Source organism: Brassica napus, chromosome C3 (assembly GCF_020379485.1).
Source record: "Brassica napus cultivar Da-Ae chromosome C3, Da-Ae, whole genome shotgun sequence".
Lineage (NCBI taxonomy): Eukaryota > Viridiplantae > Streptophyta > Magnoliopsida > Brassicales > Brassicaceae > Brassica > Brassica napus.
In genome coordinates, this window is record NC_063446.1 from 15,119,762 (window position 1) to 15,134,769 (window position 15,008).

The 15,008-nt window shown below is 36.9% G+C and overlaps 1 protein-coding gene across 3 annotated transcripts; it reads left to right on the forward strand.

The window, feature by feature from the left end:
• Window positions 1-842: 842 nt before the first annotated feature.
• Window positions 843-4,557, forward strand: LOC125584329. Of its 3 annotated transcripts, XM_048752678.1 has the most exons (7): window positions 843-947; window positions 1,047-1,118; window positions 1,219-1,368; window positions 1,696-1,860; window positions 2,192-2,245; window positions 2,402-2,551; window positions 4,105-4,557. In XM_048752678.1, the coding sequence occupies exons 1-7, from the start codon at window positions 876-878 to the stop codon at window positions 4,474-4,476; spliced, it is 1,035 nt and encodes a 344-aa protein (XP_048608635.1). In that variant the 5' UTR covers window positions 843-875; the 3' UTR covers window positions 4,477-4,557. The 3 variants fall into 3 exon arrangements, with proteins under 3 accessions (XP_048608635.1, XP_048608637.1, XP_048608636.1); XM_048752680.1 differs by lacking the exon at window positions 1,219-1,368; XM_048752679.1 differs by lacking the exon at window positions 2,402-2,551 and having other exon boundaries at window positions 844-947.
• The last annotated feature ends 10,451 nt before the right edge of the window (window positions 4,558-15,008 follow it).

The following is a 15,008-nucleotide window of genomic DNA, read 5'->3' on the forward strand; positions in this document are numbered from 1 at the left end:
AACAGTCCCAAAAATCTGAATGAATCATCTGAATATATCATACAAATGGATCATCTATGGAGATGACAGATGGTGAAGCGAACAGCCCCTAAATTAGAGCTAAAGGTTTTTCATCTCTTTTCAACCTGATCGGCTAAATTTAAGTGAATGAGAATAAACATGTTTACTCTATTATTTGTTGCGTTACTTATACCTTATAATCACCAAAACCACAAAACATGTTTTGTCGCCAAAAACGAAAATTGTATTTTCCCGCCAAAATAGAAAAATCTTGTTTTTCCGCCAAAATCGAAAAATCTCGTTTTTCCGTCAAAACCGAAAAATTTCGGTTTCCAGCAAAACCAAAGTTACAGTCGGTTTATTATTAATACTCTTTTAGTTTGAAACTTTAAAGTTTTTTTTCAAATACATGTTTATCAATTTTTTTGTTTATTAGAAGTTATTATTGTAGTAAAATTTTAACATATGATTAAATCAACACAAGGGTATTTTGGTAATTTATTTACTAAATTCATTTGGATGAAATTGAAAATAAAGAAACAAACATAAAATTCATTTAGATGATTTATCTAGATAAACCATCTAGATGGACAAACATGTTTACTCTATTATTTGTTGCGTTACTTATACCTTATAATCACACTCTAACTAGTTTTTTTCTTAAATACTAACTCAAATTAATTAGTCGTTGACTCAATTTGATATGCCTGACTAGCATAAAATTAATAAGATAATAGTATGACTCAAACTGTTGACTAAAAATGAACGTAACGTTCGTAATATAATATGACAAGCAATAAATTATTTAGTTGTTGACTCAAATTGCCTTTATATACGACCATCAATATCGATGTAGAAATCAAACTAAAATAACAATGGCTTTACATCTACTCCTCGTTCTATCTTCTTATATGTTTTTAACGCAAGTGGTTGAAGGAAACCTTGATGTGAGATTCTACAACTCCTACTGTGTGTTCAATTTCTTGAGATTTGATATTTGATATTTTCAATTTTCATTTGAATTCATTTTCTAATCAATTTTACAGGATTTTGATTGTGTTGATATATACAAACAACCAGCTTTCCAACATCCATTGCTCAAACACCATAAGATTCAGGTATGGTGGTCCTCTTGGTTCAATTAAATATGAAATTATCTTTTAAGAGCATGATCTTCTAAAATAAATTCTAATCCTTTTATAATGTATAAAACTACAGGAAATTTTCAACCTGGATGAAATTCTTGATAGAAAAAATGAATATGAAACGAATTATCAAAGTTGTCCAAAAGGAACAGTGTCAATCTTAAAACAAATAAATGGAACTAAGAGCGTTCATCTTGACACAGTCGAGTATCCGGGCCAACACGTAAAAAGTCTTCTTTTCATTATGCACAATAAGATTATACTACAATTCTGATCACTAACTCAATTAGACAGTTTTCTGGAACTGATAAAATTTGACTTTCCCTTTTGTAGATAGTCACGTTGTTGCCTTCTTACTGCTAGCCTTGTTGATTATAAGACAATTGAGTCAATTTATATATATATTACATTGGTTGTTCTGTTTCGGTCTGGTTCCAGACCACCTCAAGTTTGAGTAATAAAATAGGCGTTCGAAAAAAAAAAAAAAAAAAAAAATATATATATATATACTATTTTTTTGGAAATTAACTGTCAATTTCGGTGAGTACAGTTTGCAACAGTCGAGACCGTTTTGGATGGGAGCATCTATCGAGGAGCACAAGCTAACATAAGTCTTCATAGCTTAAATCTGCAGGAAAACCAGTACAGTAAAAGTCAAATTTGGTTAGAGAATGGACCCCGTAATGAACTCAATAGCATTCAAGTTGGTTGGGCAGTAAGTTACTATCTAACTTTTGTTTTTTACAACTGAAATATGTGTTACTATCATTAAAAAAATAATATAACTGTGTTATTATCATTAGATTCACGTATGAATATTTAATGAACTTTTCACCTAAACTGTAGAATATTGATTTTAAGCTGTAAAACAATTTGCTATAAATTTTTCTTCTCATTTAATTCTTACAGATATATTAATACAAATGTATAAAATATGTTATAAATTAAATTTACAATAAAATTTTTATGGTTCCAACCAGTTATCCACATTAACATGTATTTTTGGAGATAGTATGTTTCATCATGTATTTTATAATTTTATTTAGGTACATCCAAGATTGTATGGTGACACTCGCACGAGATTTACAATGTATTGGACCGTAAGTAAATCAACTATTTTAGCTATTATGTTTCTTTATAGTATACATTGCAAACCATTAAACAGTTCGTGATTAGTTAAAAGTTAAAACCAAGTCTAGCCATTAGTCTTTCTCCGTCCATAGTATCTTGCCTTCTGATTCTTTTTAGTATGTCAGGCGGATGGTTATAAAAACTCGGGATGCTATAACATACAATGTCCTGGCTTTGTTATTGTAACTCAAATTCCTTGGATTGGAAAAGCGTTTTCTAGAACCTCTATTTATGGTAGTAATGAATCAGTTTCTTTCACACCGCAAGTATTTCAGGTAAATTTCTATACAATAAAGCGCTTATACAATATATAGTATTTTTTTTGAAAAAATGATAAAATTTCAATTTTGTTTTACTTCATCATATTCTAAAAAAAAAATTCCTCTTTTAAATTATAATTTTAGTGTTTTATATACATTTTTACTATTGACAATAAGTTTTAAATTTATAAAATAATAATTTTATATTGATTTAAAATTATTTGAAATATTTAACTATCGACAATGATATAATTATAATTATGATTGTATATTTATGAGCTTTTTAATAAGTGTGAAGACACAAAAAGGATATCTCTCGGGAACAAAGTAATATCTTAATAAAAGTCATTTTAAAAAAAAATATGCTTTAAAATAAAAAAATTACTCTTTAAATATTAAAAGTTTAATGTTTAAATAAATTTTCACCATTCATAATAATAAATTGAAAAATTCAAATAAAACTGTATACTGATTTAAAATTATTTTAAATAGTTAACTATAGAAATGAAATATTTATAATTATATTTTAATGAAATTTTTAATAAGTGCGACATCGGAACAAAGAAATATCTTATATAAAGTCAAAAAAGTTTTTTTTTTTTTTTTAACATTCAGGCTTCTGAAATATGTTCAGATGTGGCCTCATATTATATATATTTAGTTTTTAGTCCAGTTTCTCATAGGGCATCTCTAACCTTATTCTAAACATCATTTTGGAGTAAAACATGATCCAACCTCACTCTATTGTCAACTCCAAAATAAAGTAATGGTTAGGGTTACTCCATTTATAGAGTAATCCTACATATTACTCTATTTTGGAGTTAATTTTTTTTTTATTTATAGAATGATCCTTTAAATTTTGAAAGTTTTTATTTCATACTTCAAAAAAATATTTAAAAATAATAAAAAAATAATTATAATATTTCATAAGATATTATTTAATAATTTTACATAAAAGTTGCATAAACTAATAACAATACCAAACTAAACATAAAAATATAAAAATAAATATAGCATAAAATAAGTGATTTAATAATCCAGTAAATCATTTCTGGAATTTCCATGATCGCTGAAGTATAGTCCAAATGATGAAATGTTAGATTTTCAAATTTTCTTGCGCAATTTAAGAAAATCATGGATAAAGAAACTCATTATTCATTCTGAGATACATTAGTTGAACATTTGTGAGAAAAAAAATTCTAATACTCATTATTGAACCAAAATATTTTATCGTATATATATTTTTATGATTTATTGTACTTTTAATAAGAAATATTTAATTTAAATAAATTATATTTTGCGGATTTTTTATAAACGTAAGATACTTGGGGTTAATTGGTAAGTTTTTGTAAGTAGAAGGTGTTAATAACAATTATTAATCAAATAAAGATATAATCTTTTTAGAATATTCATTTGGAGTGAAAATGGAGTAATACATTAGAGTAAAATCTTACTCCATTTTGATGTTGCACCGTTTTAGAGTAAAATGTGAAGTAATACATTGGAAATGTTCTTAGTTTTTCTTATCTAAATTCTAGATATTTACTTTTTGTTTCAATATTTATTAGGATGGCATAAGTGGAAACTGGGGATTAAAAATACTCAACGAAGTAATTGGTTACTGGCCCAAAGAATTATTCACACATTTAAACAAAGGAGCATCTTTAATACGTTTTGGAGGAAACACATTTATGTCTCCGGATGGAATTAGTCCTCCAATGGGAAATGGGTATTTTCCGGTTATCGACTTTCAGAAAAGTTCATATTTTCTACATGTCAAAGTTAAGAACTCGAACTATCAATTAGTTGATATTGAAGACGGGAAAACAAGACGTTATTCAGATTCGTACCAGTGTTATAGATTAACGTATTGGGGTTATTTCAAGTCGAATGGAGTGTCCTTCTCCTTTGGAGGTCCAGGCGGAGACTGTGGTACTTGATGTTTATGAATTTTCCATATGTATTTCCAACCAAAATTATCAAATTTAAAAAGTAAATAAAACTTGACTAAACTATGTTCATTTTTCACTTTCACTCAAACTTCCTTGTGTGGTTGTTTTAAGACCTTAAATACATCATCATTTTTTTTTTTTTGAAACACTAAATACATCATCATTTATTCTTCAAAATAAAAGAAGAAACCACTCTACATAATCTAGTGCTCTCACCAGTCGAGAAGGCAATCAATGGATCTCAAATTTATAATTTAAGAATCTGCACGTCATCTATCTATCTATATATATAAAGAAAAGTTTCTTTCACTACTAGGTCATCCACATTAGATTCCACGTCACTAATTCAGAGTTTGTAGTGACGAAACGTGTCACAGTCAATCAAAAGTGAATGTTTCATTAATTCTTGAATTTAATGGGTTTTATGTGTTTACTACGGTTCAAATACACCTTCTCTAAAAAACTATATACGAAACTTAGGGAAAGTGGCCGTCGAGCAACAATTCCCGTTCAGTCAACTGTCAATAGAAATCCAACGGTTTCACCAGTGACGAACGATTCCAATCAATGTCAGTCGGAAGCCGAATAGAATTCTTTAATCTGACGCTGTTACGGAAATTAACTTGGTTCATGCGTCTTCATTAACATTCACATTAATACCTACTCTCTACTTCTCACACGATCTCACATTCAATGAATCTCTTCATACATCTTGGTGTTGATTTTTCATTAATGTGCCTCCCTAAAAGGTTGTTGGCTCTGATCTCAAGGATACAACATTTAGTGCAGATGCTTATGGATATAGAATCCTGCGTGAGTATGCATGAGTGTGATTGTGAGTATATATTTCAATTAAATCTTTTCTGTACCGACTACTGGACTGTGAATTCTATTTAATTTGGCTGCTTCTGTGTCTCCAAAATTGGCTGAGTTTTGATATATACTTAGAATGCATTTTCTTATTATACTTCTAAGTTTGAGTCTGCATATATCACAATAAAATGAGGACGGTGGACGAATGAGCTGAGTGTGGACAAATACTCGGATAAAAACAACTAGAACTAATACGATATAAAACAATAGAGAGAGAGAGAGAGAGAGAGAGAGAGAGAGAGAGAGTATATCCCGCCCGTAGGGCGGGCCGACCCTGGTATAATATATGTCTCTAACAAAAAAAAACTCTTTATTTGTACTGTATATTAGTACCAAGTATTTGTAAAGCTTTATCTATATAATAGTATTTACAACCAAATTGACTCTAACCCACTTCTACTTTCTTCTCTGTAAAAGTATCTCCCACCTGATCAGGGCTATAAAGATAGATACGATTTAAATTTCCTACCCTTGAAAGACGGCATAGCATCACGATCAGGGCTATAAGGTAAGCCTCTCCAGAAGGCATTATCATTTGCTCTAAGATTTATGCTTTACGTTTTTAGCTGTGGCTTTGAATTATTGAATCAAATACTTAACAAATCTGTTATTCAATATCTCTAAATGCTTTACAAAATTACTCAAAATTAAAGCTCACAAAACTCATATGTTATGTCACACTTTGACATCTCCACATATATAAAAATAAAAGTCCTAAACACACTAGATATACGATGTTTAGATAACTTCTTAACATCAAGGACTTTACTATTTCCTAATCGATAACTCGGTAGAAAATAGATAACTTGCTCTTCAAGTTATTTCAAGCTTAATCCAACAACTTAAACCCTCAAAAAAGTGATTTTCCGGTGGTACATTCCCGAGGTGAGCCCAAAGTGGGATTCCTTCAGAGGTGGGGGGGGGGGGGGGGGGGGGGGGGTAGAGCTGTAAGACCACAAGGAAAGAACTTAGAACATTGAATCTCCAATGTACCAGACTTTTTTTCCAATATATTTTGTCCAAAGAAATCATTTAGGACCCTATCTTACATAGGGTTTTAATGTTCGAAGTTGTGGTTTTATGTTTTTTGTTCTAAGATTTATGCTTATATTTTTTGTTGTGGCTTTGAATTTTTTTTTTATGTAGATTTTTCTAAAGCATTGAATAAAAAATCTAGAGAAATTGAATTCCAAAGTTTCTACGGCTTCTTCCAATCACCCCCATAGATTAGTAAGCATATTTAGATAAAGTTCTATATGCTTTCATTTACCCCACATGTGATTAATAACACTCTTAATTTGTTTGTATGGGGTTCTGCCAGAGAAAAAACAGGAGATTAATTCTGTATGCATCTCCACACCTCTTAAGTACACCTCTTCAGGAATGATCACTGAAGGATTGACAGTAACAGCAGGTAGAAGAAGACCCTGCGTTTTGAGACTTCTATCAACTTTGTTTCTTATTTTTTCAACCTGAGGTGGACTATGGTTTGAGATATTATTTATTGCAGAAGATACAGATGTTTGTATCTCTCTGCTTGAATTGGCAATCAAGTCCACAACAGCTGAATCATAAACCTTCTTTGACAGGCCTAGGATCTTAGCTGGTAAAGCCTTTGTCGAAGTGGAAGAATACGGAATAGAATAAGAGCGATTTTGTTTGGTCAGAACATTGTTCCGTTTGAACAGTGAAACCCTGATTTGAAAGAGAAGATTGAGGATAAGTGTAACGACCCGCTCCCAAAGTTTTTTTAATTTTTAAGAAAATAGAACGCAAGAGGTTTTATTCTACAAGGAGTGTATTTTTATAAGTGTGGAAACACTTGTAATCATGAAAATTGGGGATAAAAGATGTATTTTGACTAAGTATCAGATCTTAAATGAGCTCATGGAATAAAGTCAGAACTGGCAGAGTGATGGTAAACTGATCATGAAATTATCAGAGCATACATAACGAGAGATCAAGACCGCAAGACCAATTAAGGAATGTTCGGCTGTTGGATAGTGCATGTTTCAAGTAAGGAAAATTTGACTAGCCATCATTCCGGGATAATACAAACGTAAGGTCGGATCTACGTGAGTCAGCTAAAGAAAGAATTGAAGATATCAAGTAAAGCCATTGACGGTGATCTTTGACCAAGCCAAATAAGGAAAATGACGTTAAGTGAACGGCTTGGTGAGGAAGTCTTTGACCAAGTCAAATAAGGAAACCACACTAAATGTCCGGCTTGGTGAGCAAGTTCAGATAGTAGTATAAAAAGAGTCGTTCAGCTATTATTTGTAGACAAAACCAAGACAAACATATTTAGAGAGAATCAGAGCAAGAACGAGTTGGTAAAGAGAGAAGTTTGAGAAGAGGGATCGAACGAGGAGAAGCTAAAGAGTTCTTCGTCAGAGACACTATTATGTTCAAAGTCTTTGAATCCTAGAGATTCAGCTAAGGTGAGGGCATGATTCGTGGCAACTTAGTCATTTGTATTTTGGTCATAGTTGGTTTGTTAGGATGAAGATTATGTGTTAGAGTAATTATTTATGGAAAGTTTGTTCTTCGTTCTTCGAAATGGTATGGAAAGAACTTTCTTGCGTTCTTAGGATAATTGCATGTTAGATTTTGTGTGATGATGATATGTTTAAATTGATATGTTTATGTGAATGAACATAGAATTGATCTTGAATAGAATTGGTATTTAAGTGGAAAACGTAATATAAATGGATTAAGGATGAGATGAATTAAGGAAAGAACGGGAATAGAAAATTGAACTTAAATAAGGAAAGTACATGACTAAGCAATGAAATTAAATAATGAAAGTATGTTTTGACTTGGGGCCGTGTATATTGGCTTCGGCCTTTATGGACCTTCGGGTCGCATGTTGGCTTCGGTCCCAGGTTGGCTTCGGCTGCAGGTTAGCTTCGACCGAAGGTTGGCTACATGCCGTAATGGACCGACAGGTACGGCTACGGCCGCAGGTTTGGATACGGCCACAAGTTTGGCTACAGTTGCAGGTTTGGCTACGGCCACATGTTTGGCTACGACTGTAGGTTTGGCTACGACCGTAGGTTTGGCTACATGCTGGAGGTTTGGCTTCGACCGCAGGTTGATGGACCTTCGCGTCGGAATGTTAGGAAATGCTAAAGTAAATGAATGATATAACCGAATGTTAGCTTGTTAGTTTCAGACGGCATGAAAACTGATAAGTAATAAGAAAAATGGCTAAGTAATGATGAAAACAAAATCTTAGATTGATAGAAAAGGATTGCTAGGTTGTTAGAATGGAACGTGGAATTTGATTGCTTGATTATTGAGTTGCATGTGGGAGATTTGAGCATTCTCACTAAGTAATTTTGTATACTCATGCCTCCTTTGCAATGCAGGTAAGGTTGATTGTGTGGACTGGAGCACGAGGCTATAAAGACCATCAGGATAGGATGTCTGAACTTGGGTAATGTTGAGAAGCTTTGTAAAAGATATTTTTATTATAAAGATACATGATTTTAAGTATTTGGTCTCGTGTTTCATTTATAAAGTTGTAGTATTTCTCATGTTCATCCGATAAAATTTGACTTAATCTTTTACTTAGAAATTTTTACGTGTTTTCAAAGATTTTCGGGTTGGGGTGTTTCAACCAGCCTTAGTTGTATTTGAGTTTAGATGGCCCACAGTAGTGTTCGATTGGTCAGCCATGACCAAATCAGAAGTCAAAGAGGCAAGAGGAAAATGCTTGGATTTTGAAGACTTAGTCTAAGAAGTTGGAGAAACTGGAGGGAAGTCAGTGAGCAACAAAGTATGATCTGGAAGGTCCGGCGGGACTGGTAGAGGTTGGCCATAACTATGGAAGACGTCTGAACCTTAACAGTTACCAAATTAAGACCATCTTCAATGGTTTATTCTATTTTTTTTCTTCTAAAATAGAATAATTCTATAATAGATTTGGTTGTTGTTCCAATGGTGCTCTATTTTAGAGTGAAAAATAGAGTGATGTACAAAAAAATAAGTTACTAAACATTTCTTACTTTATAACAGAGTGGTTACCATTGAAACAATTTTATTCTAGGCTTTATTTTAGAATAAAAAATACAGCGGAGTTGGAGATGCTCTGAGAGATATTGCTACAGTAACCAAGAGAGAGGTTTTTAAAGTTAATCATCAAAGTACATACAAGATGTGTGGAAGGCTGGAGTCCGTGTGAAGATAGACAATGAGAGTGGGATTGCCAAGAGAAAAGAGATTGAGTTTAGCATTAAGAAAGTGACGGAAGGAGAGAAGAGCAAGGAGATGAAGGAGAATGCGAAGAAATGGAGAGACTTGGTTATCAAGTCACTTAGTGAAGGAAATAAGTTATCCCATAAAGTAGCAAATTTTTTTTTTTATAGTGTCTTATTGAGTCAGTATTTCATTTAGTGTAATCTTTAAGTTGATTCTTCATCTGGTTACTTCTAAGTCTTACAATGTTTTCAACCATATTGTCTTTGTTTTGTTTTAATAGACTTGTTGCTTTCAGGTTTTTCTCATCACTCTTCACTATCCATTTTTCTATTTAACCACTTTGGCTTGACTTTTTCTAACATTTCAGTTACAACGAACAGGACCTCGGCATCACCATGAATGGTCATCGTCTTCTGGCAATTTACATGTAGGATATGTTTGAGATAAGATTTCGCATTAGAAATAGGAATGAGACTTAAGTAATAAATAATGGACTTCGGTCCCTCCATTTGCTATTAATTGGTTTTAAGTTGCAAGCCCATGAAATTTGTCATGGTTTCAAAGCAAGCCCACACCTTGACCCATTAATCCAGCTCAGAAAGTGTTCTGGTCATCCCATTAGCTGATGGCCCATTGAAGGCTTATGTGGGAACCGAAATTCGCACTGTCAATTTCCGTTTAAATTAGGAAAGTAGGAGAACCCTAATTTCTCAGAGGTCCCGGATATCTGGTAATACCACACGCCAAGCAATCAGAACAAGAAACGAGAACAATAATAAAATAAGAAATCGAAAAAGAAAGCAAGATAGTTCTTATTCCGAATCTGCGTTTGAGCGTTTACAACTAGGTAAGTGCATGGGCTACGAGAGCTGTCGGCGAGATTCCTAGTTCTAAAACCCTAAGACGGCAAAAACCTAATTGAGTCGCAGTTCGAATAACAGAAACGGAAAATTACCTAAAATCGCTCTAAGTGCTAAGTTTTCTGTGTAAAAATCCTCCATCATGCCTCTCGCCTAGGACTCCTTATATACTGGCTCCAAGGTTGGTTTACGCTTTTCCCCTTCTGCCCCTTAGCCGCCATAGCATAAAAATGGAGATATTCCATTTTTCCGATCTTCGTAATTATCTTCAAAATTTCGTATTTATCCGCGGAAACTTGACATTTATCTTTCCTTACGAACCAAGCGTAACCGTCATGCGGCTTACGGGCTGTTGGTTAAGAAATCGTAAGTTGGGCCTCGAGTCATGTCTTAGGTCCCTTTGGGCCGTCTTCCGACTCGAAGCGTTTATTACGGCTTCTTTCGATAAAGAACGAACTTTACGCGGTTTTTAGGTAAAGTTTGATTGATAACTTAGAATGGCGGGGACGTGAAATGGGTTCGCTACGGTCTTCGGGAGATAGCATCGAAGGGTAGACGAGAATGCATGGACTAATGTCGTATCGACGTTTCGCAAGAGCTCGGTCGCATCTTTTCCTATGTGGGAGTATAGGAGTATACGCACCCACTCCCCCCCTTTTTAGTGAGGGGGATAGCTGAACTCGTCTTTCGACGAGCTGCCTACGTACCTCTTTCAAGGATCAAGTCATCTCGTAGTTCTGTTTTATGCCGCGAGCGTTTTCACTCGGCGGTTGTTGCCGTGCTAACCGCCTTGATCGTGATGATCGTGGCTGGGTCAGTGTTCTCTTCCAGATGTTCCGGTTGAGTTGTAGTGTCGGCTTCAGACTCATGTTGAGTTTCGACACCCAAAGCGTCTGCATCAGCATACGATGTTAAATCGTCTTTTCTTGAAACGTTTTCGGTCGAAGATTTATCAATCTTCGTGCGTTTGCGATTTGCCGTTGCAAAGGTCGTCATCTGTCTTAACTTGTGCTCCGCGAGGAAGCACAGTCGCGACTGTTTCTGACATCCCCAGATAGCTGCGACTCCGTTTGGGGTCGGGAATTTGACACCCAGGTGGTACGTTGATGGAACGGCTTGCATAGCGTTGAACCATGGGGTTCCCATGATCACGCTGTAGATGGCAGGATGATCGACTACCGCGAACTCGACGATTTTTGTGATCTCCTTGGCCATGACTGGTAGCTGAATCGATCCGAGGGTCATCGATACTTCTCCTGAAAAGGCTGTGAGCGGTTTCGGAGTTGGAGTTACGTCTCCGAGTTCGATGCTCATCCGATTGAGGGTGTCACGGAAGATTACATTGACCGTGCTTCCCGTGTCAATGAGTACTCTTCCGACTTCCAGATCTCGTATGACGAGGTCTATGACGAGCGGATCGCAGTGAGGTTGATCGATCCCGCCGGCTTCTTCCTTTGTGAAGGTGATTGAGCAGTTCTGATCATCTCGGGTAGGAGACCATGTAGGCCAGTTTGCGCTTGACTCCGTCTTCCGCTGGTAAGCCTTGATGGCCGAAACCGTATCATTGCAGAATATCCTCTGATGATCATGTTGACTCTCCGACGATTGTTATCGTTCCCTTTATCGTCTGGCCTCCTGCCGCGTTTATCCCCAGATTGGTTTCTTTGAGGAGATCTCTCTGCGGGAAGATTTCTGTCCGGCTTCGGGGTGCGATCGGTCTCGAAGATGAGATCTTTCATGCTGGTCACTTCAGAGAGTTCTCCGGCTAGTAGCTTCCCGGCCAGCCTTGCTCCCAAGACCTTGCAGTTAGTCGTGGAGTATCCTCGGGACTGGTGGAACTCGCAGAAGGTGTTTTTGTCGTATCCTTGATTGCGAGTCCACGTATTACCCGTGGTTCGGCCCTGGTCTGAGCCGATCGCGTAATTGTGCGCTCCTTGGAGATCTTCCCCCTCGTGATGGATATACTTGTCGTTACGAGGGTTCTTCTTCTTCATTTTTGGGTCTACATCTTCCGAGGATGGTCTCGCCGACTTATGTTTTTGCGATAAGATTTTCGTTTCTTCCTCGATCATGATGTCGTCCGTCGCCTTGTGGAGGGCATCTTGGATCGTCCGCGGTTTTTCGAGGGATATCCATTTTCTGAATTTCGACTTGTACCAGAGCGCCTTTCTGAGCGCATCAATGGCCACCTTGTCGCTTATCCCGCTGACCCTGGACATTACCAACTTGAATCGGCTGATGAACTCGCGGAGGGGTTCGTCTTCCCTCTGGGACAGACTCTAGAGATCGACATCGGAAGTTTCTCTATCTATGAACATAAAGTATTGCTTGAGAAATTCCGATGCGAGCTGTCGGAAACTTCCGAAAGAGTTTCGCTTAAGGCGCGCGAACCATTCGAGGGCTGCTCCTTCTAGATTCTCGACGAACAGGCGGCAGTAGCCGGCGTTTCTTTTACCATCCTTCATCCTCGCTCTTCCCATCGTGATGTGGAAAGCCTGAAGGTGCGCTCTCGGATCGGTCGTACCCTCATACTTCGGTATTTTGATTTTTCCTGGATCGGATACCCTCGTATCTGAGATGCGAGTGGTGAAAGGGGTCTTCCAAGCCCCTTCCAGCAGCCTGTCGATCTCGGGGGCCGTGCTGGTAGCGTGATGGATTTGAGATTTTACGGCTCTTACTTCTGCCGCAGTCTTGGTGATATAGTCGCGAAGATCGCGTATATCCGACGTCTCGCCAGCAGATTTCCGTGCATGTCGGCATTTACTGCGAGTGAGCTCGATTTACTTTTCAGCCTGCTCTTCTTGTTCGTTCCAATAGAGAATTTCCTCATCTTCTGTTATTGGTTTGTCGAACGGAGAGCTTTCCCGAGTGAATCGGCTTCTGGTCCTCCTTGGATGTCTGTCGACGTCCTCATCAGTATTGTTGGAGACATCGCTAGGATCCAGGTCGACTTGCTCGACTCCGTTGTCCTATGAAGCCTTCGCGGGAGGCGAAGGGCTTTCAGAGTTTCCCTTTTTGATGGGAAATTTCTCGCTAGGGTTTTGACCCGAAGGTCGTTCCTGCGCGGCTCCAGGCCTGTTGAGTGGGGCTGCAAAGTCGAGTCTTTTCCGCGGACTTTAGTGGTTCCGCGGGGGCGGATTGCTCGAGTCCTTGCCGTTAAAGTTTCAACTTGTTTGGTCAAGGTTCTCACGAGCTTAACCTGTTCTTCCGACCTTTTTTCGTAGGTGGCGAACATCTTTTTAAGATCCTTGAGCGCCGCGGCGTTGTCTGGTGCATTGGCTGCGGATACGTCCGCTGCGGGAGTGTGGAGATCAGTGCCACTGCCTCCGTTAAGAGGAGTCTGCACGTTATCCGTGTCGTCAGTTGACATGTCTGGTTGAGCGTGATGTGGTTGAGAGTTAGATTGATCCGTACCCCCCCCCCCTCCTTCTAGCGCCAAACTATGGGAACCGAAATTCGCACTGTCGATTTTCGTTTAAATTAGGAAAGTGGGAGAACCTTAATTTCCCAGAGGTCCCGGATATCTGCTAATACCACACGCCAAGCAATCAGAACACGAAACGAGAACAGTAATAAAATAAGAAATCGAAAAAGAGAGCAAGATAGTTCTTATTCTGAATCTGCATTTGAGCGTTTACAACATGGTAAGTGCCTGGGCTACGAGAGCTGTCGGCGAGATTCCTAGTTCTAAAACCCTAAGACGGCAAAAACCTAATTGAGTCGCAGCTCGAATAACAGAAACGAAAAATTGCCTAAAATCGCTCTAAGTGCTAAGTTTTCTGTGTAAAAATCCTCCCTCATGCCTCTCGCCTAGGACTCCTTATATACTGGCTCCAAGATCGGTTTACACTTTTCCCCTTCTGCCCCTTAGCCGCCATAGCATAAAAATGGAGATACTCCATTTTTCCGATCTTCGTAATTATCTTCAAAATTTCGTATTTATCCGCAGAAACTTGACATTTATCTTTCCTTGCGAACCAAGCGTACCCGTCATGCGGCTTACGGGCTGTTGGTTAAGAAATCGTAAGTTGGGCCTCGAGTCATGTCTTAGGTCCCTTTGGGCCGTCTTCCGACTCGAAGCATTTATTACGGCTTCTTTCGATAAAGAACGAACTTTCTGCGGTTTTTACGGTAAAGTTTGATTGATAACTTAGAATGGCGGAGAACGTGAAATGGGTTAGCTACGGTCTTCGGGAGATAGCATCGAAGGGTAGACGAGAATGCATGGACTAATGTCGTATCGACGTTTCGGAAGAGCTCGGTCGCAACGTAGCAACTACCACATATAGGAAATAAATGAATTAATTTTATTTTATAATAATATATAGGAAATTACCACAAATACCACATTCATAGTACCATTTTTCATGTTTACACTAATTACTTTTACCCTCACTTTTAATAAAGGGTAAAAGACACTTATACCCCTAGGGTTAACTAATCTAGACTTAGAGTTTAGAGTTAAAGGGTGAGGTAGGGATTTTGGAATGTGAAATTTAGGATTCTAATAAATATATAAATAAATATTTAAAAAAATTTAAAAAAGTTTAAAATATAGTTTCAAACATAATTTTCGATTTTCAA

Coding starts and splice junctions, on each gene's coding strand:
- LOC125584329 (XM_048752678.1), top strand. CDS start 876: ATGGCTTTACATCTACTCCTCGTTCTATCTTCTTATATGTTTTTAACG. Junction 948..1,046: donor TGGTTGAAGGAAACCTTGAT/GTGAGATTCTAC, acceptor TCAATTTTACAG/GATTTTGATTGTGTTGATAT. Junction 2,246..2,401: donor GATTTACAATGTATTGGACC/GTAAGTAAATCA, acceptor TTAGTATGTCAG/GCGGATGGTTATAAAAACTC.